We start from the raw sequence: 27,378 nt of genomic DNA, 5'->3' as shown, positions 1-27,378 counted from the left end.
TCAAATAGTTGTATTAGGAAAATTTCTGATTTTCTCACTTGAGGAGGAAAAATACCAAGAATAAAGAGCCAAAAACCTATAATGTTCCAAGGTAGAACATTAGGTTGTGGATTGTTAAATAGAAGTCAATCATAATACCTACAGTTTGAAAATAGTAGGATTTCGGTTTGTAAATGCTGATATTTGAAATAAGCAAACTGAAGTCTGGAAGTCTGTACTGTTACTGACTGCCACACCACAGATACAGCTGAGTCAATGATAAATGCTGGAAGCCTTGTTTATGCAAATAATATTTGCTATTCTGGGACCTTGAAAATAGGGTATGCTACTCTATACATGACAGTAGAAAAAAACACATAAACTCAAGTTTCTCCACTTCCACCAGTTCTTTTCCAGTTCTCAAATAATAGACATATCACTCACAAAACTTCTAGGTTGCATGAAGCTGCTGATCAAACCTCTTTGAAAGACACTCAGATTTGCTGCACTAAGCACAAAGATGAAAGTCAGAAGTTGTAAGTTAGCCTTCAAGTTTCAAAAGTGGCATATAAAATCAGATACAGTGACTGACCAATACTTAAGAGTATTGGTAGGACACAAGACAGAGAGCACCCTCACCTTCTTCCTCATTCCCTTCCCTTTATGCTGTTCCTCAATTCATTAGTACTTGTCTTTGAGAGCAAATAATGAAATGCCCTTCATACTTTACCAATTTCCCTCTTATCTGAACTAGTGCGTGGCTTTCTGCTCCATATCTTGTTCCCATTCTGATCCTGTCTGGCTACACTTCCATCGGACAGCTGGTCAGTTGGTCAGGGTATGAATCCAAGCCCTGTCCCATGTACAGTTTGATTGCCAGCACCTTCTGGTCTTGGTGTGGGTCCCTGTTGTTCCAGTCAATGCCCAGGCATGCTTTAGGACACTGTGCAGACCAAGGAGTGCTCCCAGCAGGCAGCACAGGCAAGACTGCCCTTTTGCACAGAAGGAGGTTAGCAGGGCTGAGGAAGAAGGGGATGGATCACTTGGTCACTCATGCTAAAGATGCTGGCGTGTGTTTGGGTGTGGATGCAGAGCACCATTGACCCAATACTCAACAACACCCAAACCCTCACTGCTGCACCATCGGGCTCAGCTCCTGCACCACTACTCCCCAACACCTGACCCCTTCAATTGCCTCATCAAGATCCCTTCTCCTCTCTCTCTCTTCCCAAGCATGTATTCAATGTTATTTGGCCCTTGGACTGCAGAGACTGATAGCTTTTTCCTCCCCAGTGTGAAGCAGAAGTGAGGTGCTGCTACAGAAACTCCTTCAGAAAGCTCTGTGTGTGCGTGTGCAGCTTCTGAAACAAATAAGAAAAAATAAGATCAGAGGAGCAGACAGCATGCATAGTTGTAGCTAGGAAACAGCCAAGCTCCCTAAAAATCCCATGAAAGACTGGTTCCTTTTTCCTGCCTTGTAACCTGCTGATACAGAGCCCAGCCCAGCTGCTGCAGCCTTGGGCTGTGCACTGTGGAGGGGTGTGTGGGCAGCAGTCTGTGTGGGGAGGTCAGAACAAAGCCTTGGCTATATTAATTAGAAGAGCAAAGATGAAACCCCCAGAGAGATGAAGAGATTCAACAGAGAGCAGAGCACATATCCATCGTGCTACTAAAGCTAAGACCATGGATTTCACCACTGCAAATGTCATCTCTTTCCAAAAGTACATCTACATCTCTTATAATATTGACAGAATCAGAAAATGCAACATAATTCCTGAAGGAATGGCTCAGTTTAGCTCAAACTTCTGCAAGCTTTCAAATTAAAAAAAAAAAAAAGTCAGCAGTTGTGACATAAAAAAGCTCCAAGCATTGCAATGTGGGTATCTCAGTTATAAAATCACAGGGCTACCAGCTGTAGCTGTAATGAAAATAGCCTGTGTTATACTCCAAAAGGGAAAGCTTCTAAACATACCCACTGACAAGCTTACTAAAATGCCAAGTTTGCCAAGAAAGGTGTTGCTAACTAGAGTTTTCCCTCAAAATCAAAACCTATCTTCAGAAAGGTAAAGAAAAGCAACCCTGACATCTAATTCATTGAACTGCAAGACTGAAATCTAACGCGTAAAGAGACGTTGCCATTTCCCATTAAGTCATCTTTATTCCATAAATCCTTTCATGTGGATAAACTAGTGCCTACTTGACAAAGTGACACCAGGCAACTTTTATGATCAGGTGTTGAGAGTGGTGTGAGTGCTGGCCAAATAGTTTGGTGAATATCTTCTGGAGTTTGTAAAATTTTCCTACATCCAGCTGCATTGAGAGAGAACATAAGGAGAAAAAAATTCTGCTACAGAATACAGTCACAGCAACTTTTGTAAAGAACATCTTAAAGAAAATTAAAGATTTGAAAGACGTAGTTCTAAGAATAAACGAAGAGAAAAACGTATTCTACTTATGGAAATAAAGGGGAAATATGCTGATTAAGCAGTCCCTGTCCAGGAAATGATCAGAAACATCAAACACAAGTTTATACTACTCAGAAGAAATAACTCTTTAGGATATGTCAGTGAGTCAGTTTTTCCAAATAAATCACTTCATGGGACAAAGGTTTCTAAAACAGAAGCAAGTAATAGTGTACATAACATTTTTGCAGAACATGTCACGTAAGGCCTGATAAACACTTAAACACAAAAGAGAATTTTTCTTTCTTTGCTGTTTTTTAAACTGTAAGATATAAATACAAAATGGCATTTGAATCTAAAATCTATACTTAAAGTGGAAAACTAAACAAAAGTGCAAGTTGAGTAACTTCCAACAATCCAGCCATTAAACAAATGGACATCCATTATTAAATTTGGTATCACAGATATTTATTTTAATTTCCTTGTTCCAGTTTGGGAAAATTCATCTACTCACTGCTGATGCCAATGTAAAATTCAATTACGTATGATTATGAAGTATTATGAAAATAATTTTGTGAGGTGTTGAACTCCAGGCTGCTATTTACAGGAATATCAGTAACAATATACTGTTAGTGACGCACGTCAGTGTTATCTGTGAAGCTGCTTTGGTAAATCTGCTTGACTCCTGCATTGAACAACTAATGGAATATGAAATTTCTGACATTTTCTTAGCTTGTAAGCATTACTGAGAAAAAAATAGGTGCATTAAAAAGAGGAAATATAGGCAATACCATTTAAAAGTTTACATACAAATGTATAAAGATATATGTAAACCCAAAGATTTTCATGTTAATAATGTAAATCACTCTACAAAGCTTCATAATGTTCCTCCAAATAGAGCTCAGCTCATCCTTTCAAGTGGAATTTGTTATTTTCTGTTGTCTTATCCTGGTTTAAACATCTTGATAATACCAAGCTAATAAGACAGGAATTTAGTATTATAAAAATACCTTTAGGGAAAAAAATTCTTATGCACAAAATAAAATTAGTATGTCATTCAGGCTTCTGACACTACACAGAAGCACTATTTAATATCCTCTATTTACATTCTAAATGTAAATATAAATGCATACTAAATTACTGCTTATATAAACTATGCTAGATCCACTCTTATTAACTCCTTCTTAAAAGGATAATTAATTTTCAAGCATGGAAGAGACCCTAATTAAACCTGACTTTTGCACAACTTATTAGAAAGAGTACTTTGCTTTCAGAAAGTGTTTCTAACACTAAGCATGTCAACTACAAGAGCTTTCAAGTGCTCAGTGTACTGTGCTTACTCTATTACACTGATCAAAGGTGCTTCATCAGCTCTCTGCACCCAACAATAAATCCTCTGGCCCAAAAAAAACCCCAAAAGGAAAAAAAAAGAAAAAATACCAAACTCAGGACTTTGCCAGTTAATCAAAGAGGTTCCTACTTGTTCAAGGCCTTTCCAGAATAAAAATTTAATAAAGAACTTTGCCCTCAGCTGCACATTTGCCACTTAATAGGATGATTTGTACGTGCAGCTGTGAGGACCTGATGCTTCCTAAGACAAAAGCAGTTCAGTTGTGCCAATAGTTCAGCCTAACTCATGATATTCAACTTTACTGGAGTAGACAGAGGAACCTAAGCAGTATGTATGGCATGTACCTTTCAATAAACAGAACAAAAATATGTAGAAGATTTCATAAAGGGAAAATGTAAAAGGTTTGCATAATGAAAAAATTAATGCTTGAAGGGTCCCAATTCTTCTTTCCAGAAAAGCTGAAAAGGCTGGTTTTTACTTTATAATGGCAAATACTCTATTTCTTTTTTCCTTCCTCCATTCCAGCTCATTGTCTTCCATCTACCTAAATCTCTTTGACTGAAAAAGAGCATATAAGCAGAGCAGTAGATTTCCTATCTTCCAGGTTCCTGCTTTCTTTTATCTATCAATAATCTAAATTCTTTTGCCTTGCATTATGCTTGTAATACCAAAAACCCAGTCCTCAGTTGGCCCCTGGAGACTAAACAGAGCATTAAAAGTTAATCAGCAATGCTCCTTACCACATTGAAATCCAAGTTTTTTTCAACCCACTCCTTGGCTTCCTTGAACTCCTCTTTCATTTCCATGATGTATAGTGTATCAAGGGCATCCACGATTGTTGCTCCTTGTATGTTACCTGAAATACATGAAGAGCCAGTGATTTACTTTCCAACAGAAGACTTTTCAGTTAGATCTAATTAATTTAAATTAATTCTAATTTCAAAATCCGATTTCAATTAATCCAATTAAAAACTGGGTGCATAAGCATTCAAGTGGTAACTAGTAATTCACAGCCCTTACTTTGATTCCCATGCCACAACACAACATCATAATATTTAAGTATTTCTTCCACTAATGAACTTTTGAAGAGCTGCTCTAATGCACTGTATTTTCAGCCATATTTTTGCATTTTAAACCACTGACAGAACAGTTCACCGTAAAATGACACAAAACCCAGTAAATCTCGGTAATTGAGAAATTTCTGTTTCTTCCAGTTTGGAATGAAAACAATCAGCTGTTTTTTTGTTTTTATACTCAAAAATATACATAAAGTTTTAAGAAGCTGGTGAGTACTGATCCTATTTTAGTTAGGAAAGCCCTTTAAGAAGTACAGTCTGACAAGATAGCACTAGGGGAGGCAAAGGCAAACTTGCACACATGGATTTGCCAGCTCAGGAGGGGCTGCAAGGCACTGGTGGTCTGCAAAAATGGCACCCTTCTACCTCTGTTACAGAGATGGGTAAGAGCTAACCTTGACCTAACACTGCAAGATGAAATATCACCAGTACGTTGGCTTTGGAATGGATTAGATGTTCATCATCCTGTACTGAAAGGTTAATGTGGACGGTGGGGTTCAAGAAAACACAGTCACTCAAAACACTTTTCCATGCTTACTCCAAATTTACCTTGACCTTTTCAAAATACCATTTTTGTCTAGAAAGAGTTTCAATTCCTATTTATGGGATAATGTCAAAAATTCAATTTTGACCACTCTACTAAGACTTTCATTTCCTAACTTGGCTCCTGCAGTTTTCATAATGAAAGGAAGACCACGGTTATATTTTAGAGAAGACTCTGATACAGAAAGAAGCATTTAGAATTAGAAAATAATTTAGGTTGCAATCAACAGAGAAAGTCATTATGCCCAATCCCTGTCTCCCTCAGCAGGGCTAATGAGTCAGGTGAATAGCTGACTACTCATTCTGGAATTAATTGTACCAGGGGAATGACAACATCGTAGCTACAACTAATTAAGGAACTTGATTATTCTCTTGTCTCTGAAATACCTGATGAAAAAGTAACTTAATTTTATAAACTTAGCAAATATCATAGTTCAATTTTTCATATTTAAGAAAGAAAGCTACTCTATCAGCCAATTCTTGTGTTCACTACCATCATAGGTTTCTGCTTCCACATGAAACAGAGAGGAGATTGGAGAGCTCTATATAGCAGGATTGATATAATTTCCTTAAATTAATGTTCCAAGTAGAAAATAATTTTCCATCACCACCATCTTAAACAAAATAATATTTGAGGTTGTTACAACAGGTATTTGGTACATGTAACAGAATGAGATACTTTCTCTATTCTAGCAGCTGTTTATACCACCCATTTTTGGAATGTCACTTTCCTACTCTGAAGGAAGGAATCTCTACATTTTCCCTCAGATATTCCACTAATAAAACTGCAGCCTGCTTTGGTAAGAAAAACATAATATCCTCCATGAGCTTATTTGGAACTTGGCTGCCCTTCTCTAATATAAAAGGAAAAGTATTCCTTTAAACTTGGCTAAGCAACTTATATTTTCCCTGAGCTTATGAGAAAGTGAGAGTGGAAAACTGCTGGAGGACATCTGCTCATGATCACTATGGCAAAAGCTCTGGAGATGTCTGGTAACTCCATACAACAAAAGCAGCTCCTAGTGAACCTTTACAACCGAGCTCTACTTACAGAAAAACCATCTATAACCTGATTTGCTTCAGTGGATTGTGACAGGCTCACCATGCAAAGACATTCTTTGTGATAATCCTCTGGTAGTACAACTAACACCACCACTAAACAGTTAAGCTTTCAATTTTAAGGATTAGTACTTGAACTGCAACTCACTACTAAGTCAGAAGAAAAAGAAAAGAAAATAAGGAGAAAACTTATTGAGAAATCACCCCTGGAGTCACCTACTTATTATGATTTTTTTTCCCCTGAATCTGGCATCGGCAGCCTGCTTAGAGCACAGATTGAAAAAATGCTAGAATCTCAAGCAGATCTTACTTTATTTGAAATTATTTCTGTTAATATTCTGAATGCTCCAGAAAAGGGAATAATTACACAATTAATGTGACACTTAGTCAAGTTTGTCTCGAACAGCTGTGCTTCCAAGCTCTTGATAAAAGACAAAAGAACAGAGAAAGAGTCAGTTTAGAGGCCAGAATTATGACTTGTGAACAACTGCAGTTTGTGCTAAGTCAGCCAACAGAATAACTTAAACGTGAGAGTAGTATGGAAATCGTGATGCTGAACAGGTCATTAATAACCAGTCAGACAAACCAGCGGTGGGGTTGGGGAAAGGAGTGCAAAGAAATTTAATGAGCATTCCTTATTATGGGATAAGAGCAAACATTTCACAGGCCTATATAAGCTATGCTTCTCAAAGCACAGCACATAAATTATTAAATATGGTTATCACTGTTGTTCGTTCCTACACAACATTCCCAAGGAAATACACAGCAGTCATGGTCTACAAGAAGCAAAGATTATTGCAAGGCAATTACAGTACACACTCATGACACAGAATATTTGGACAAGAGGACTGTTTTCCTATACACCTACAGTACTGCTACAGATTTGACTAACTCTGTGTTACAGAGTGCAAGCCAAGTTGCAGTCACAGTGGTAGAGTTTCAGAGTTGCCCTAGGCAGGAGGAAGATATCACAAAAAATACTTGGATAAAATTCATAGACCACAGGTAAATACAGATATATTTTGCAGAACTCTAAATACATGTATATGTATATATATTTTTTTTTTCAAAGTAGAGAAAATTAACTTGAAACTCATAAAACATAAGTCAAAGGAAGTAATTTCAATGATAAAGAGATAACCAGATGTACAAGCCTACCAAAATGAAGAATTATTAGTCTCTACCAAAACCTCCAGACCATGCACTCACATATGCTCCATTTTACTTCTGTTGTTAACCCTTTACTTTTATCACTCCTCTTTACTGACAGCATCATTTCCTCCAAGGGATTAATAGAGAACATATAAAATAGCCTACTATTAACTGAAAAGAATGCAAAAGAAATCAGTCAACATGAAACTTCCAGTAGACTACCGAGAAACATCAACAGAACTTCGTTTCCAGTTTAACACTTAAAATCTTAAGCAATGATCTGGAAGAAAACAAAAAAGAGCATATTGCTAACAAGATTTGTGGACTATTAACCACAACAGCTTATTAAAAACACAGGTAGCCTATATCTCCTCTGGGTAATGCACAGTCAGCCCATTTAAACTGCATGCTTTTAAACATCCAACAGCGCCAGTGTACGTGCGTGCAAATAAAAGAAGAGATTACATTAGAGAATGCATCTCAGAACTGGGCAGCAAGCGCAGAATAAGAAGAGTGATCGGAGGATGAGTAACTTTGTATGAGTTTCCAGGACGCCACTGCAGGGAGAGCTGCTCTGGATGTGAGTGACAACCTCATTAGCAGAGCTCTGTGGCTGAGCTTATATGGCCATATGGTTAAAGAACCACACCTGGCTTACGGCCAAACCCTTTGGAGCCTGTGCCAAAATAAGTTCTCACTCGTCTAGCCCAGGCTTTTAGATATGGTCAGAAATAGAATACTTCAGAATCAATGCACGTTGGTGCACTTAATAATTTAAAATTTCCTCCCATCCCTTGGACACCAAGTTGGCATTTGAGAATACATACAGGTTTGACTAAAGCAACATTTTGATTTGTGCTGGAGGTTTCTTGGAGTGTTGCTTCAAAAGCTGACTCATATCTTAGAACAGTGTTTTCCTTTATTTAAAGTTCACTGAAAAGGTTCCTATGCAATATCATTAGCAATTTTAAGTGTCAAGAGTGATTAATTATTAAAGTGTGCTATGCCAAAACATGAAACTCTTGACTCAAGTACTGGCAAACCCTCAGCAATATTAACACTTTTAATTTCAGGGACTATTCACACCTGGTAAGAGTGGGGAAAGAAAAATTAATTTAATTTTAAACAAATCTAGTTTTTCATATGCGTAATATTAAACAATATAGTGATATTTCTAGAATGCTCTTCCAAATCTCCAGTATTTTATACATCTGTGCATTTTAGAGCCAGCTCTGGCATCTTTGAATTTGATAAAGTTTAAATATTTTTTCCTTCATTGCTTATCTCTGTGCTTCCTGCAGAAGCCTTTGGCATCCACCACGCTTCTGGCACTGTGCAGCTCAGTTACATGTTTAGTTATGAACCACCTTCTTTTGTCTGAACCTGCTGCCTAGTAATTTGCTATCTCCACCCCTTCCTTACAAAGGATATCACTCCCCACAAGGAACAATAAATCCTTGTTCATCCCATCTATGCCACTTTTTATGGACCCCCATGTATTGCTTTGGAAAGCTGTCAAGCTTTACTACTTACTGTGAGCTCGTAAGTCTGCTAGTTCTCTGCATTACCTCAGAACTATATTTCTTCTACTTCATTTCACTAAGAGCCAGTTTAAATTAGGAACATTTTCTATTTTAAAGTGCAATTATCGCCTGTTGGGAAATCCTCCTGGGTTTGTGGAACTGTTTGCAGTTTGCCATTGTCAAAGCTACCCCAAATAACTTATTTGCACTGCCAAATTTCACTCTGGTCATTTGATTTTTCAGCGTTGGGGTGAGTAATTTGAGAGTGTGGCCTCAGCAGTAAGAGATTCCTATTAGAGGCCAATAATAAGCCTGAAAAATGTTTTTTAGAAATCTAAAACGACAACACACTTGTCACTGTTGTGCAACATGACCTCCTCTCAAAAATGCTGTACTGAGCAATTCATCCGCGTATCTGCTAATGTTAGTCTTTACAGAAGTTAATTTAATTGAGATAGATGTCAGGCTTACTTCCACCACATACCAAAACACAAAACTTCAAGGAATACAGAAGGAAGAGTGAAGACAAACAAGACTGGGGTGGGGGGAAGATTTTGAGTCCTTTCAATTTAAGTTGATATATTGTTTAAACACATGCACAATTAATTGCCTAGGCTATATTAATAGACGTAGAGTTTGAAAAGATACATTGCTATACACTGCCAAGACAGTTTTGGATATAAATTTTGGCAGGCTTTAAAAATATTCATACACCTCAACACTCCATAAAAGAAATGACAAAAAACAGTTCAAAGTGGGAGGAGCAGGATCTTACCAAATTATAGTACTTTGGGGTTTGCAGATTGTGAGTATTTATTAAATGCCTCCCTTTTTGCCTCCAGAAAAGGTCTCTTTTCACTTGCAGAGATTAATTATACTATGCCTACAAGTTATAATATCAAACTGGCAATACTGCACATGAAACACAGCTTCAGATAATTAAAAAAGCCCTTTAGTTACAGTCATTTAAGTGCAGAAAACACTTCTAGAAAGAGTTCTCTGCTAGTGCAGCAACACTCATTAGTTTTAAAATTAGTGCAGAAGGCTTAGAGAGGAATAGCTCCTAGTTTGAGGGGCAGGTGGTGGAGTGCTATGAAAAAAAAGCAAAATTGTGATTTTGCCACTTTTGCAATAGGAAGGTAGATTAATAAATCTCTGCTTCAGCTAACCTGGTTAACAGTAACCTGAGACATAAAGGTGAAAGAATTAAAAAGTAACAGCACTTTCTCATAGCCTACTTTCTACTAGGAATAGTCAGAGAAGAATTAGTACTCACGGAAGAAGTCATACCAGGAGATATGCCCTGTTTTGCTAATGGACAGGTATTGTGCAAACAGATGCTGAGCTACTCCAATTTATGTGATTAATCTGGAAACAGTTGTACACTTCATGTAATTAAACAAATAAGAATATTTCTGTCTTTTCAAATAGTTGCTACAACATGGTAAAACACAGAAAGTACAAAGGAAATAAAAACATTGCATGGATGTGCTGAAAAGACATTGCCAATGATCAGAGGCATGTATGTGGCACTGGCTTAAAGGTGAAATCTTTCAGTGTTTCTCTAAAAGTATATTATTCTTGGTGTGCACATGCGAGAGAAAGCACCTTCTGCTCATAACAAAAATATATCTACAGTCTGCCAGTCTAAAGACTTTCTCAGCTTATCACATACACCCTTACACACACACTGCCTGCAGAACACCAGCAAGACCAAGGCAGTTCTTTGATTTCACAATTTCTTTTCATGGCCTGAGTTTAGGACAAAAAAAGTAATTTCCAAGTTCAGCTAGAAGTCTTCAGCTACAGATTAGCTCTACAACTAGTGATTTGTACAAGATGCTGAAGCAGGGTTCTTTTCCTTCCCCCAAAATTAGAACCACCAGATGTCCCTACCCTTTCTCCTATCAACACCCCAATGGCCATTTTCCTCTTCTCCTAGCCCTGGTATAGTGCCTGTATTTCATGATGTTATTTCCTAAGCCACATCCAAGTGGAATTACACCTCTCAAAAGCCATCTTATTTTTGTCCTGAGAAACACAGCATGACAGCTATGACTTGCCTTCAAGACACAGCAGTCATTATAATCTACCTGCAAAATGGAGATTGAAAGGAGCCATGCATTTATACTCCCCCAAAAAAGCTTAGAAGCAGTATAATTTGAAAACAACTCTCCCCTTCTGTGTCAGGAGAGCTGTACTGTAACTTTTACAGCGTAAAGCACCACACAGCACTGGACTCTTCTGTTCCTCACAGTGAGATATAAAAGTCTTAATCCCATAACAGCCACTCCCAGCATTTGCAAAGCAATGTAAATGCAGCTATTAATTCAAAGGAGGAGAAGTGTTTCATTAGGCATCAAACAGTGCCCAATTAAATGTACTGCGTTTTATTGATACCAAGATGATTCCAAACTTGCATTTTTAAAACAACTGAGACCTGGCAGCAAGAAGAAAAGACAATCTTGGCAAATTGGAGATAGTTATGATGGATGACAATGAACTGAAGGTCTTACTTGATTTCTGAAGGTTGGGAGGAAATTCACAGGATAGAGAGCTGAAGGTAACTTATTCTCCACTAATACAACTCAGAATTACCTTAAATTATTTAAAAAATTGCAAATGGTTGACTAACTTTTCAAAATAAGAAACAAGAAAGATAAGGAAACTTGTCTGTTCTTTCATGAAGGAAAGAAACCCAACACACAAACAGATCACCCTTCTATTGTTTTATGAAAAAGGTGGCATCTGCTGAATTCAAACATGAAGGTGCAGATCAGATCTAATAAATCTGAGGACACTCACAGAAACAAGGTTTTGTTTGTAAAGAACAAAAGGTAGCTATGGATTCGGGCACGAGTGAGGCAGGGCTGCTTGCAGATATGCTGCTCTTTGGTATTCTGTAAAGAAATTTAGCAGAAAGGGACCTAATGCTTATTTTGATTTGCACCAAGGTCATTAAGACTGAAGGTGTTTCTAAGGAAAACTCCTCAGCAGTAAGATCATATACCAGATGACCATGATGGGAAACTGATCTGCATTTAGACTGACTCTGCCTCTTACTCCTTTAAATAGTTTTATTTTTCAACTCAACACTTGTCCTCTTTCACAGAGAATTGTGCCTGAAGTGACTTAGACTTATGCAACATCCACAGAACTCCTGCTTAAGAATTTCACAAGTCAATACATCTACAGCTTGTTCTGCAAACCCATGCAGTATTATCATTAACTCAAACCTTAGAAATGTTTATACCACTTCTGATTTCAAAGGAAACTACATTAAGAGTTTTAATTTTCAAGAGATTTTATGACATTTTGTTGTACTGCAAGAAAAGAGAATTCCATTAAATAGTTCCTCAAACATACTAAATCACACTACTATCATTCTCCTGAAGACAATAAATAGTTTTCATTTTCAGAGAAGAGAAGGAAAAAAAACATGATGACTCAGCCTTGAAGTTAACTCAAACTACTCTGGTTTGAAGTTAAATAACTAACTAGGTAATAATTACTTATTAACATTTTTGATATTACCTTGGTGTAGCCAAGCAGTGCAGCAAGATCAAAGTAGATGTTGTATTTTCCAACTTATTTCTGTAATCACAACTGCTGTCTCTAAGCAACCTCCAAATATAGTTGGGGATTTGATAAGTGCTCTATTTAGGCTGTTTTAGGAAATATTTCCACTTCAAGCTATCTTTTGCAAACATTCAACAAAGTAAGTTCCTGTTATAATCAAAATAATGTATTGATTTTGTCTCAGCTATAGAAATTAGTCACTTTTTCAGCTTTCTGTTTGGAAAACAAGCTATTTGAATAGAAAAATTGGTGTCAAACAGTTTAATTCTTCATTTTTCTGCAAAACTGAAGATAATGACAGTTCATAGGACTGTATTTATGCTGTTTCAGAATGCTGTTTCTCTTCAGCCACAAGGCCTACTTGGACACCGAGGAAGTCTTGCTTCATTAGACCGGATTTCTACAGTGTGCCTCGCCTAATAGAACTTTTCAGTCCCATATTTGTTCTACACTGATAACAACTTGTGGTTTATTCAACATCTCCTGTACAATATTTAGAGGTGCAAACAACAGTTATATTAAGGAAAAAGAAAGCCTGATAAGGAAGTCTGGTACAAATTAACAAATATTTATAAGAAATGGAAATAAATTCCTAAGAACTGCATACAGCTTTAGCTACCTTCATGAGTGTAGAGAGTATTGTTTGTTCCTTGTATAGGATTTCTCCTCTTCTCCACCTCCTCCCTCTTACTGCTTATTGAATGTGGCATCAATGATTTCCATAGTAAATGTTTAAGACAGGACAGTATTTATTGCAGCAAAACTGTATTTTTATCATGCAGCAATGCCATGCTCCATTTATTCTCATTCAGACACTAATCTACAGAAGTCACAGGAAGCACCTACATTTACTGTTACTTTTTACACATAACAGAAGCAAGAAACATCATGCTGCATGACAGGGAGCAGCAAGAAAACATGTTTATCACTTATAAGCTTTTCAGCTGATTTACTGTTCTATGCTAACGTCACTAAGCACAAAAATACACTGTACTCACCAAATAAATTGCTCGAATGTCCTTGCTTAGATATGGGTTTCAGTTCATTTAATCCCCATGCGTAACGCTTATAATTATCCCAGGCATGCTTCATCATCTGCAGGGAAACCAAAGCAGGATTATGATGTTGATTTAGCAAGAAGCCACAGCAAACACCAACTTGAGAATATTCTCAATATTAAAAATATTTAATACAATTCTTAACCAAATTCCTGTCATATGCATTATGAAATATTCAATAAAGAATAACAGTGGCACTGCTTTCCAGGTGGCAGTGGGACGGCTGCTATAAGAATTACAAGACTGTTCTCTCCACTTTTGTTACCTGCAAGCTTATGGTCAAGACACACTCAAAAATAATTAATTTTTAGGAAGGGAATTCATTGTGTCATATATCAATTCAATTGAGATTTTATTTCCCTTAAGACTACATCTCAGAAACTGAGGAAAGTAACATTTTTAAACAAGGTTTTCCCCCTAGAACCTTTAGATTCTTTAAGGTGAACATAAAGCTTACAGTAGTTTTCAGATTCTGGCAGAGACCTGCTTGCATAAAACTAGCAGGTTCAAACTCAGCACAGCTAGTAACAATAGAAGGATGGTAAAGTGGGCAGGCAGAACCCCTAGAAAATGTTGTGAAGTTTTTACAATACAATCTTTTATGACTATAAATGCATCTGTAGCTACTTCCACATGTCATTTTGCACAAAGAGACGAAAACCTTTATGACTTAACATATCACCACCAAATCACCTTTTGCACAAGAAGAATTGCACCACAGATAAATACTGCTTTGGGAAACAGCCTTGCAGAGCCCAGCACAGCAGTGCTGTGGTAAGAGCAGGGGGCATCCACACAGAAGTCAGGGGAGTTGGTTGACTCAGGAAAGGCTCACACTCTCCACCACCATCACCAGGCATGTCTGGTGTGATCTGTCCTTTTTCAGAGCAGTCCAGGTGCATGTCCAGGAGCCAACGTGCTCCTCCCCAAACATGTGGTGAGAAGAATGCACACAGCTCTGCAGGCCTGGTGACAAACCCCTGCCACTGCAGCAGGTCCAACACCTCCCCTTGGCAACCACCAGTTTTAACACCTGCTCAGGAATAGTCTTCTTTAAAGGTCACCACAAGCAGCATTACTTTATGTAACAGAAGGAAAGATTTTGCCACCTTGCTGCTCTTCCTCCCCTCTTCCACAAGGCAGAGTAGTGCTGGGAATGCCAGAGGTCATCTTCTAGACAAAAAGTGACAATTTCAGACCTTTTCACAGATAGTGCTTCAGGCTGTCAGATGACAACACTGCTCTGTCCTTGCTTTCAGATCTCTTCTTGAGGCCTTGTGTGTCAAGGATAATCTTGTTAAATAACAGTTATAATCCTAAATTTAAAAGCAGCAGCCTTGGGACATGCTGATAATAGTAATCCTGCACTTTCTCCTTTCCTCTTTCCTTTGCTCAAATCTCAGAGAAATTATGTCAATTAAAAATCTGCATTAAGCCATACTATAACAAATGACAACAGATTTTTTAGAATACTGCCATACTCATGAGAATAAACATTTCTCCACTATTAATGGGAGAAAAAATGCACATCTATCCTGCAGGAAAATTCACAGATGTTAATCTACACTACAGGTCCAGCTTTACAAACACAAAAATTGGCAATGGCAGTTAATATGTGACCATTTTCAAGCAAAAGATTAGCCTGGTGTCAGATCTCAGCTGAAAGGCAAGTCAGAGGCCCTGTGGAAATGGTCTTGGGCCATGGATAGCAGTGATATGCTGGATGGAATTCCTGCCATCCATGGCCTGAGACCAGCAGGAGCTGTTTCCATTGCTTGACTTCATTGCAGAATGGCTTAGGAGCTCCCCTAAGATGGAGCTTTTTGTCTCAAAGCAGAATTGTTAATAGGCAGCCAACTGGCAGGCTTTATGACTATGGGCTCTTCTCAGTCCCTGGTACAAGGATCAAGACTGCATGAAACCAATCATTTGTCCACAGCATATTTTCTAATTTACCAATTGAAATTTTCTGGTAATTTGCCTGTTGTACAAGAAAGACTTATTCTGCCCTGCCATCATATCCCAGACCTGCAAGCTCAGCTTTAGATATCAACGTACAAACCCCCGAGATTTCGGGAGGCTAAATCCTAAGCTTTGTCAAAGCTTATTTTCTCATTCAATCACATCAGAATCTTTTCATTTGCTTAATCTTAATCAGGGCACACCAGACAAAAGGCCTTTTTTTTAACTTAAATAAACTGAACTTGTAATTAAGTGGCCTGAATCAAAGGGCCTAAAGATGCAGTACTATAACATTATAACTGCTCAAGCCACTACCAATATTGTTCTTCCCTTTTACCCTCCTTTTTCTCCTAGCACTTCTATGCTCCTTCTCTTGCCTAAGAAATGCAGCGGTCATCTATTCCCAAACCAAGTCAGTTTAGGAAACAGAAACTTTTGCAGGTGATATTCTTGTTTTGAGAATAATTTTTGTCTTTTCTGACTCCCCAAGTCAGATTGTTGTCAGTATCAGAGTTACCAAGAGGGAAAAGCAGGAACAGCTCCAGACTGGTTCAGTCCAGCCACAACAGTCACAAAGTGTGTGATGCTACAAGATGTTCTAGATGTAATCACTTTCCTTTAGTTTTTCCCCATGGATTGACACTTCAATGATATTGTATCATAAATGTATGTGTGATTTGGTAGCAGAAACCACTCTGATTACCCTATAGCTCATCAACCCCTAGCTAGTAAGACAACCCAGGAAGATAAACCAGACAGTAGACCACTTCCTTCTAATAATATTATTATTGTATGCCAATGAACATCAGATGTGTTGTTGGGTTTTTTTGACAAAAATTTCCTCCCATTCTGCCAACTGCTCAGGTACACTTATCTAATTCCTTCCTAAGAAATTACAACATGTGGATTCCACAAGCCAAGCAGACATGAAAAAAAAACCAACAACAAAACCCCCCAAACAAACAAACAATAAACCAAAAAGCACTGCTTTTCCTAAACTTAGGGAAATATTCCAGGACAAAAAACCCTACCAGAATTTACTGAGCAGATCAAACTTGTCTCTTTTGGCTAATCAAAGTGTTCTTTAGAACTCTTCCAGAAAGCCTAGATTTAGACAAAGCCACTGAGGTTACTGAGTAAATTTACTCCTAAGAAAGGACATCCTTGCTTAGACATTTGGAGATTTGTGGATATACATTGAAAGCAAAAGGCAGCTCCGAAAGCAGTGAGCCCTCTAGTGTTTCAAAAGAAACGAGTCATTCCAACCAGACACAACCGGGAATGGCTCCTCACAAAAAAGTTGTAAGCTCGTAGTCTTGCTGTGTTACTGGGCAAAGAGCCCACAGACACAGCAGCCAAAGAACCCCACCTTAATCAACACTGCCTTGCTACACAAGCGACCTTGGGCATCTAACCTATCAAGAAGTCTCAATTTCTAGGATTCACTACGTCAGAAATACTCTACATTCTTTCCCTCCTGTGGAAATTACAAAACCATATTAAGTTTCCCGCTACATTAACTTCCTCTCTGTAAATAGCTTCATTTTCTATGTAAGAATGAAAAGGTTCTAAAATATTGAGGAACAATTTCAATAGACCCAGCTCGCCAAGGTAATTCTTTGCTTAGGCAAAGCTCCTAGCACTGGTACTTCAGAAACGAATTTTAACAACTTTTTTTTGAGAAATCCATCTATCTTTGCAGTGTTCACCCTTTTTTTGCACAGGATATCACCAAATCATTATCTCCTGATTTTTATTTTTTTTTGGTAATTCACAAAATCTTTTGATCACATCTCTGACTACTTGTACAAGTGCTGTTGACCACTTGAAATTTCTCAAGATCACAGTTTCTGAGAACATCTGGTACATCAATACAACTTTGTCTTTTTAGCATCATTACTGATGATGTTAAAAAGACAACCAGTGAGGGAGACTCCAGCAACTTTTGACTAAATGATTTCTGATACTCTTAAACTCCTCTACAGTATAACTAATAAAATTATTTTAAATAACTACCTATTAACCTTCCAGGATGTTAATAGGCAGTTATATTTGCATAGAAGCATCCCTCAGTTCTTCCAGTTTTACTACATATTTTAAAAAAAATCCCAGAATGGCTGGGATAGGAAAGGAGAGATGATCTGGAGATCAACCCCTTCCAGCCTCTGTGCTAAAGCAGGTTCACCCACAGCAGGTTGCACAGGATTTTGTCCAGGCAGGTTTTGAGTATCTCTAGAGAAGGAGAATCCACAACCAGCAGCTTGTTCCAGTGCTCTGAGACCCTCACAGTAGAGATGTTTTTTCCTCACATTTAGATGGAACTTCCTGTGTTTCTGTTTGTGCCCACTGCCACTTATCTTGTTGCTGGGCACCACTGAAAAGCCTGACCCCATCTTGACCTTATGATAGTTGTATGCATTGATAAAATCCCATCTCAGCTGTCTCTTCTTCAGGTTCAACAGGCCCTTAGCCTTTCCTCATAGCAGAGAGATGCTTCAGTTCCTCATCATCTTCGTAGCCTTTTGCTAGACACTCTCCAGTAACTCCTTGTCTTTCTTGAACTGGGGAACTCAGAAAGGTTCATTGAACCTCAAACTCTAGCACAAACTATCAGCTCTTTCTCTGTGAAAGCAGAGAATAAATAAAACCCTTTCCTACAGTCATAAGATTGGCCAACAAAAACATGACGATAATGCACTCCCATTTGTTGGTATTTTAGTTACTGTCATCTTTCAAAGCACTCTAACACAACACCTAGAGAGGACATATAAGTCACTTGAAATTCGCAAAATACAGCTCTATTCAAACATTGACAGAAAACAACAGCAATGCCGAATCAGCACAGTAAGAGTGGTGTTTAGATGGAAACCCTTGCAGTACCAGGTGGAGTGAAAATAATAACTTAATAAGGTTTATTTTTAGCAGTTACATATAAGTGGGGGAGATGCAAAAGAGGATATCAGGAAAATAATTAAAGCACCTTTTAGAACTGGGATATTAAAGGAGAAAAAGGACTAATTGCATGAAATAGTACCATCCTGACCTTCAACAGAGCCATTTAAATCTTGCCAAGACAGAGGAGGAAGGCAGAAGACCAAGGTAACTGAAAGTTCAAGAAATGAAGAGAAAAAAAACCCCAAACAACTCCCTTCCAAATCAAACCTCCCTCTGCAACAAACCTCTGAAGAAAATGTAACAGTTTATATAGTCTCTATGAACTCCCATCCCTGGCTTAAATAATCTTTTCTTTCTCAGTTTACACTGATCTTTCTACACATTTAAGTTATTCTCACCTTTTAAACTCCTTACCAGAACTACATGTTCACTCAGGCTACTCTCCCTGCATCTTCTCTCCTTGCTGCTGGAACTAAAACATAATTTTCCCACAGTATCAGCAAGGGCAAGGAAGTCCCTAAAATTAGTGAGAAACCTCAACAGGCATTCCACTTGAACTTTCCTCCTGCAAAAAATCAACTTGCATGGCTGAGGACTGTTCTGGGTCTGGCTGGGATGGAGTTAGCATCCATCACTGCAGCCCACATGGTGTTTTGAACAGGTGCCTGAAATAACGCTGATAACACAACAGTGTTTTGGCTGTTGCTGAACAGCACTTGTAAAACAGCAAGGCTTTCTCTTTTTTCAGCTCCTGCCCCTTTTCCACTCCCCCTGAGAGGGAGAATGGAGGAGGTGGCTGTAAGGTTGAGGAGGGGGACAGCTGGGAGAGATGACTCCAGTTGGTCAAGGGGTTATTTCTTACCATGCTAACATCATGTTCAGTAACAAAAACTGGGGCAGAGGAAGAAGGAGCAGTTTTCCAAGGTGGCTGCTGTTCAGTGACCGGGCATCAGTCTGACTGTGGGAGGATATGAGTGATTATCTTCGCACCACTTGTCCCTGTTCCTTCCTTCTTTCCCCTAATAAATGGGCTTTATCTTGACCCATCAGTTCTCTGGCTCTCATTGTTCCTGTTCCCTCCTGCAGCCCACCTGGGCCAGCAGCTGTGTGGATGCTTGGCTGCTGGCCCTGTGACCCACCACGGTGTCTCGTCAGTGCAGGAAGTTCGTGACCACAACACAAAATTCCAGTTTCTTTGCTCCGATGAAACATTACATCAATGTTAGCAAAACCTCAAGTTATAGAAAGCCTTATATTCTTACTTTCTGTTTCCACTACTGTTAACCAACAAGCTAACTATTCTGTAAACCATTCTCCATAACCTGTTCGCAGCCACTGAGAACCAAGCAAATTGCAGCACGGCAGAAAAAACCATTTTAAGAATTTATTATTAGCAAATGCAATACTACCTTTGAAATTATTGCCACCAATTAGGATTTCTGTGAAAAACTCTATGATCTACCTTCAGCTGATTCACTATCATTTTCAAAAAGCTGTGCTGGATATATGAAAGCTTTGTTTAATATGCTCTTACTGAATCTACTGATTACCATAGTGAGTAATTTTTAGAAATACAGCCTTTGTTTCCTTAGTTATCAAAAGTATTACATTTGTGTTTCACCATTTTCACAATGATATTTAGTGTAACATTGTGCTTTAAAGAAATACAAGTTATTAACTGAGTTTATTGAGCTTGTCCTGAACAATATGCAACTAGAAAACATGAAGTAATAGGTTAATTTTCTCTTTATCTCAATACATAATGCTTTTTCTAGGATTAGTAAGCACAACTATTCCTTTGACATTTTCCCTTGTTTCTGAGCATGATCTTTGTTACCTTTGTCAATATTCACTGTTATTGCTTTGGTAATGCTTTAAACCTTTCATTTCAATATTTTCTTGCAGTTTTGCATGCAATCCTAACACATTCCAATGTCTTTTCCATCTGGAAATATTTTGACCACTAATAGCTACCTTGACTTTTTTTTTTAAAGTAATTTTTATCAGTATTCACAGTGTGTTCAGACTTGCTCTATAGTGGAAATTCTAGGTAAAGATGTAAGTTGTTCCACTGTAGTTACTTCTTTACTGATTAGTTCATAACCTTATCTAAGCAAACATGCAGATCTGACTAACAATGATACATGTCTGCTTTAGGCTCTTTCAGTTACTCTGTCTACTGTTATGCTGGACTACTGACAGAATTCACTATGAGCAACTTTCCATAAAACGAAAACTTTTTAACCAAACACCAAGGTTCACTAGAAAACTAGTAAAAACTGGTTTATATCCAGATCACTGTTTTCTGTACATAGAATTGTCTCAAGTCTATTTGCAAACTAAAAATTAGCAATTATACTTGAATTTTATTTTAAGCTATTTTCTGTTACTATTGCTTACTTCAGATACAAAGCTGAAGAAATAATCTCAAATGTATAAAGGTTCATCTCAGTTGATACTGTTTATATTTTTTTTCTCTTGAATCTGACAGAAATGACAGACTCCCTTTCTCTGTTGGCAACAGAAAACTGGTTTTTCTCCTTTGAGACACGTAAAATAAATCCTGTCACTATGAACCTTCATACAAATAATCACTTCTTATCTGTCAGCAGGAAGATTACTGCAAATCAGGAGCTTGACAGATTTTTGGTGTTTATAACCTCATTTCCTAATGGCATCACCCTGAGTTAAAAGCAAACCACACAGCGTCAATGTTTGTTTAACAGGCACTGCCGAAGTGTCACCATTTCTAATTTAGCAGGTGGGTGACAACCATGCTCTGAAGCCCTGGCAGGCTGTAGGAGTTCCCATGAGTGCTTCCTGATGGGACTTCCAGCCAGCCAAGAAAAGCCACTAATGAGACTTTAGCATTAGTTTTTGGGCCAGCAACATGGATTCCCAGTCACTGCTTTCCATGAAGCAGCACACGAGGGTTTGGGGAACATTTAGGTGCCCACAGCTTCCTTGTGCTCTGTGATGGGAATGAAGGACTCCCCACAACCCACAGGTTCATCCAGCAGTAGGGCACTGCCAGACACAAAGTGGGGGAAATACCCATGCCTCCTACCACTACTAAGGTAGAACTAAGGCAGCCAAACTGGATTACAGGGTTTCCCCTTAATATTAAACATGCACATCATATAATGGAATACTTTATAGGGTTCTGTATTTAATGATCTGCATTAAAGGGATATGTGAGCAAAATCCTGCTACTCCTCAGCATTTAAATATCTTACAAATAATTCATTTCTTGCCCACAAGGACAAATTAAAATATAAAAAAAAAAATCTAACATTTGCATAAAAAAAAAGGAAGGAAGAGAAAATAAAAATCTCAAGGCCTATTCTGAGAATTAATTCATCCTCTGTATTGTAAAGCACTTCAAACTCCTCAAATGGAAAGCCTTACAGAAATGCTAAGTATTATTCCCTCGTGTGTTAAGTTACAGATAAACTTCTATTCTTATATTTTCTATTCCTCACAGTAGCTTGTAAGCCTCCTTAGGACTGTATTAAACTATCCAACTAATATTCATCATATGCCATTCTGGGCATCATTTATTAACCAGGGACAGACTCTGCACAGTGCTTCATTCTGTTACTCATTTTAAAAGGAATCAATTATCCTATTAATTCTGTAACAAGAATTCTAATTAAAAGGTAACTAAAGAGAACAGGAAATTTGCAGGTAAAGTATTTTCTACACTTATTCCATTACTGCATATTTTATTTAATGCACAAGTACACAAGAAAAAAGAGACTATTCCATGTAAGAAATAACTAATAAGAACAGCAGCCCTTATGCTTTGATGTCTGCATTAAAAAAAATAATTTGAAAAATGATTGTATGACATGTGAAACTAATCCATGATAACAAGTCACGTTTTACTCATTTGTCAGGCGTACCTCTCTTTGTCAACTGAATATAATTGAAATATCTCTCTTTGTTAACAGTAATGTACTGCTAAAATTATGAATTTACTGAAAACCTGGAGACACCAGAATATTTTACTATTGGCTTCTGAGAGCTAGGATACAGTGCATTAGCTATTGCATTGCTCATTTTAGTAGAAGCCAACAGAGTGATAAGGCAGAGAAACCTGAAGGAAGACCTTTAGGAAGGAAGAGTTTACCTGCATACTTCCTATAGTAATATCATTCAGTTAGTATATTATATTAGCCAATATCTACAGCCTGCTTCTTACTTGGCCATCTCACCAGTACAGCTACAAGGAAAACAAACTTTTGGTGCAGCACAGAAGTATCCTGAGACCCCTTCCTTGACCAATCAAAAACTAAGAAGGCAAGAAAAATGTATGGCACTTCCCACAAAGAGCACTGTCCTTGCTGTAACCAAAAGTCTGTTTAATTGCAGCCAAATGAAATAATTTAGTACAGGGAAATAGAAAAAAGGGTGGTTCAAAATCTTGCCATATAGTTACCCAAATAACAGCATTCACCCTACCTTGAACCAGCCAGAGTACATCAGTTTTAGCTCAGTTTTAGACTCATTCACTCAACTCCAGCTGTCTTCCACCAAAAGTATAGAAAACAAAATAGATATGCAAGAAAATGCTATTTCCTTATCAAATGGAGGGGTTTGAATAATCTTTTTCTTATTATTTTTATTTTCCGTCCCAGGTAAGCTAGGATTTGAGTATGTTCTGTGGGCATTTAAATAGTTTTTCCTGAGAATATCTGCTTTGAAAGCATCAGTTAGCATATTGTTGAACTCCTTCTTCCTCCAACTCTCAGTTACTCATGGGTGAACCAACCACACATTCCCACTAACTACAGGGCTAAGTAGAAAAAGAAAAGAAAATATAATACTGAGGTACAGTATTATGAAATTACACACAATTTATGTTAATAACTGAAAATCTTCATTGTTAACTTATACCACTTGTCATTTATGTCTGTATACATAAACAAGACAGAAATCTTGAACTGTCCAAGTCATCCGGTTCCAAAGAAAAGAACAGTCTAAAGAGCAAGCCATACAGCCTCTACCTTACAACATAGCAACTGTTACCAAGATCTGCATTTCAGAAAAAAAATGAAGCCTACAGCCTGTCACTCAAAACCACTGCATTACTCCAAGGCTGTCTTCTTCAACATTTAATATAAAAAGTCAGATGGACTCTTTAACAGATACAGGGAAAAAGTATTTCCTTATCACTAGCACAAGAGATAGATGATGTTTCTTCAGACAACCTATTATTTCAGCAGTTTGGATATTTTTTTTTCTTAAATCTCTGTGGTGGATAAATCAGTGATGTTCTATTGTTCTGGTTTTTTTATTTAAGGAGAGTCACTGTCAGCTATTTTTTAAGAACCAGATCACAAAGATGTTTTGTGTTAATCAAACACCCATTAAAAGAGAAACATTTCACATTATAAGGTAATGTGGAAGAACTCAGGTCATTGTTCATTAATGACAATAACCAGAAAGAAAACTCAAATATTTTCACTTAAAACAGGAAAGCATTGAAGAGTTGTATAAAGAAATTGCAGAATTAGTAGCAGCCTCTGAAGTTCATGCACGATTTGAATAATGTCATAGAAGGGAAGGCAAAAAGAAAGCAATTTGTGGAAATACTACTATTATGAACAATAGTGGTATACATAGACTCAACCCACTCAGTGTCATTTTTTTTTTCTTAGTCTACTTATGACTTGCTACAGTTTCCAAGAACTCCCAAGCTGAACAGTGTGAACAGTTCAGCTCCTGCACCTGCATGATACAATCATGCTTTTGTTCTCTTTTTCCTACTATTCTTTAAGAAAGGATTTGGTAAGTTTGGCTTCTGATTAGATTATAAATTATTCATGGCATGGACTGTATGTCCTGCTTGTTTTTAGGTACCTGGCACTCCACAGCCATGCTGCTAGTGAAGTTCCCAATCTCAGCAGGGGCAAGGCAAATAAAAAAGTGAGCAGTACAATAATAAGCAGTGTTATGCATTACAATACAGACACAGGAAGTGATTAACATCAAGGTGATTCAAGCTGCTGTTTCAGAGCATGATTAACATACACAAAAATGAAACAAGATACTTTCACACATTTTGAACCTCAATCTCCCCTTATATGCTTCTAAGTTTTATTCTGCTGCTAAAGTCAGTAACAAAGTCTTGGCCACCTTGTTAAATGGAAATTGTCAGTATACCCAGGTCTATCTTTTAAGATAGGAACAACAACTAAGAAAAGCAACAACAACCTTCTTGAAGTTTCTCCCCTTTGCAAAATTAGTCTACATTCATCCCACAATCCTGCTTCCCTACCAGGGAATTGCAAGTGACAAGACAGTATCCTTGATGGTAAGAAGTTTTAGTGGTGAGATGAATGGCAGACTGGCATTGACAGGCAAAATTTCAGATGTATTTTCTAAGAGCAATGTTTCTTTAATCATATTTTCTTTTATTTACTTGTACTTGATTGAAGCAATCACTTTTAAATGTTTTTTTAATTGCAGTTTTTATTCCTTAAGAAAAAAATGAAACAGTGAGCCATGCATTATTAGTAGATTTGTGGCCATTACCAACTTAAGTTAAATGGCTAATAACAGTAAGTAAAAACACAAATAAGCTACAAAAGCTACTAGAGTTCCCCAGTTAATGAGAAACTTACTAGAGCTTGATGCTGCCCCCAAATTCATGGAGTGGAGGGCACTTTGAGTTTTCAAAAATGCTGGGTACTGACAATAAATACTTTACCCATCCTCAGGCCATCAGCTTTGACAAAAGGCCAGCTCTTCTTTCCCCTCCCCTCTCCTCTCTCCAGCTGGAGAAGCTGAAGTACTCCACTGCTAAAGCTCATTGCTGTGGCCACGGTGAAACTGCACTTTCCAAAGTCAGAGAGCCTGTTCACTGAAGAGTATTTACATGGATTAATCAGATATGCAGTTGCTCCATGGATCAAGGGCTAAGTCTGCATCATTACCTCTACCACCAGAAAGTCTCTTCAGTCTAATATTCTGGAATTAGGGCAAAAGGATGGGACTGATTCCCAGCAGCTGAAAACCAGTTACACCTGGGTCAAAAGCAGGTGATGCAGTGCAACCTTACCAAGCTTGTAACCAGCCACTTTGGGGTGGGGGAAGGAAATCCAGCCTGGGAGCCAGGGCTGCTGTTGGCAGAGGTCAAAACAGGCTGGAGAACAGGCCAGCAAGAACTTCATGACATTTAGCAGGGTTCAGATGGTGCACAAGGACAAGGAGCCAGGGAGGCAGAGGTGTGGGCTGCCCAGGGTGGCTGTGCCAGCTCTGCTCTGCGGAGTTCCAGCACTGTGGAGGCACAGACCTCAGCAGCCCTGCCTGACCTTGGATCAAGGACCTTCTCATACCTCCAGACCAAGTTATCCTGCAATCCCACCAAATTCAGTATGGATTGCACATATTTATGCACATTTTATAGGGCAAGTAAATTGACTTGCATTTCCTGATCAACAAGGACACAAATTTCAGCCCAAGATTGTGGCAGTTCAAAATATTCCAGATGAAAATAATGAATTGTTAAGGCCTTTTCCCAGCCTTCAGAAATATTTCAAGGTGTTTTCTATATTGAAAAAAATATGTCAGCTATGCAAAATACTTGCCAGCTCATTTCTGACAGGAAGTAAGAGCTACCTACTTATGGCACTAGTATAGAAAGATCCAAGAAGAACAGTTAAGATAGCCAGACCCTGGCAAAATGGGGTGAAGATCCAGGGTCATCTACAAATTCATGATTTCTGCCCATTTCAAATTTACATCTATTTATCTTGGTCAGAATTGATCAAACAGCTTTTCTAGGGCCGCATTTGATTTCAGAAAAAAATATTATTTAAAGAAGTATTTATTTCTGTGGCCCTATCTCCAGGAAACATGGGTAGTATAGTAGCAACTTTTCTAAGGTGAAGATTTCTTGCTGTAAATTAATCATCACATCTAGCTGTGCACACAATGAAATAACCACCAAAACAGGAAACGTGTATCAGCTATTTTCCTTCAGCAGTTTTATCTCAGTATTTGAAATGGACATTGTAAGCTGCCTAAACATTACCATTCTTTGTGTGGCATTTTTTTTTCCTCTTGAAACATTTATTTGATTAGGTGGCCTGTGGATCCTGACAGTCAGTGTGGGTCAGGTTCCCCAAATACAGGACACTCAGACCTTATGCCTTTGCTTAATTCCACTACCACATGATACAAACAGCTGGATTGGCAAATTAACTTTCCAGTTCATGTAAACACATCTGCAAAACTAGTAATAAAGACACTTTCCCCATCTCCAACAGGTGAAATGTATATACTGGCATCTATATTTCTTCTGTCAGGCTGGAGTAATGATGGCACCTTGGAAATAATGCCTTTATAATGAAAAGCACAGCTGTGCCATGAATCCTTTTGTGCAAGGGTGGTGCTTAAGAGCAAACTTAAAAATCTAAACAAGTCTGCTTTTATGTACTAAAGTTAATTTAACCCTTGGGTAGTATCTATTCCAGTGCTATACACAGCATATTAGTGCTTTACACAGTAATTTTTCTTATATATCCAAATCTCCCTCAGCAATAAGCAGACATGATTGGCATAAAAAATCATAAGATGGCTAATAGTTCATCAATTCCATGTGAGTTTGGGAAGAACTGTCACAGGCTTATGGAGAATGCCTCTGATCATGTTTTCATGGCAGTCAAAAGAATCAGACGCTCAGTTATAAAAGAAAATAAATGCAAAACCATTAAGCCATTATGAGACAAAACCAGCCACCAAGGATACCAGTGGTCTGTTCCAAACATCTTCTGGCAGTGGAGAATACAG

At 38.0% G+C, this 27,378-nt stretch overlaps 1 protein-coding gene across 1 annotated transcript in view; it reads right to left on the bottom strand.

Moving 5' to 3' along the window:
• MAN1A1 (mannosidase alpha class 1A member 1) overlaps positions 1 to 27,378 on the bottom strand; it is a 139,321-nt gene that overhangs the window by 89,258 nt on the left and 22,685 nt on the right. Inside the window, exons 2-3 of the mRNA XM_054280111.1 lie at positions 13,663 to 13,759; positions 4,473 to 4,588 (exon numbers count right to left, since the gene is read on the bottom strand). Of these exons, the coding sequence (XP_054136086.1) occupies positions 4,473 to 4,588; positions 13,663 to 13,759 (213 nt within the window). The remainder of the gene's footprint in view (positions 1 to 4,472; positions 4,589 to 13,662; positions 13,760 to 27,378) is intronic.

Source organism: Melozone crissalis, unplaced genomic scaffold (assembly GCF_028551555.1).
Source record: "Melozone crissalis strain CALT ecotype California unplaced genomic scaffold, PUWL_Pcris_2 ptg000027l_1, whole genome shotgun sequence".
Lineage (NCBI taxonomy): Eukaryota > Metazoa > Chordata > Aves > Passeriformes > Passerellidae > Melozone > Melozone crissalis.
Note: the sequence above shows the minus strand (reverse complement) of the source record. Positions and strands in the feature narration are given on the sequence as shown.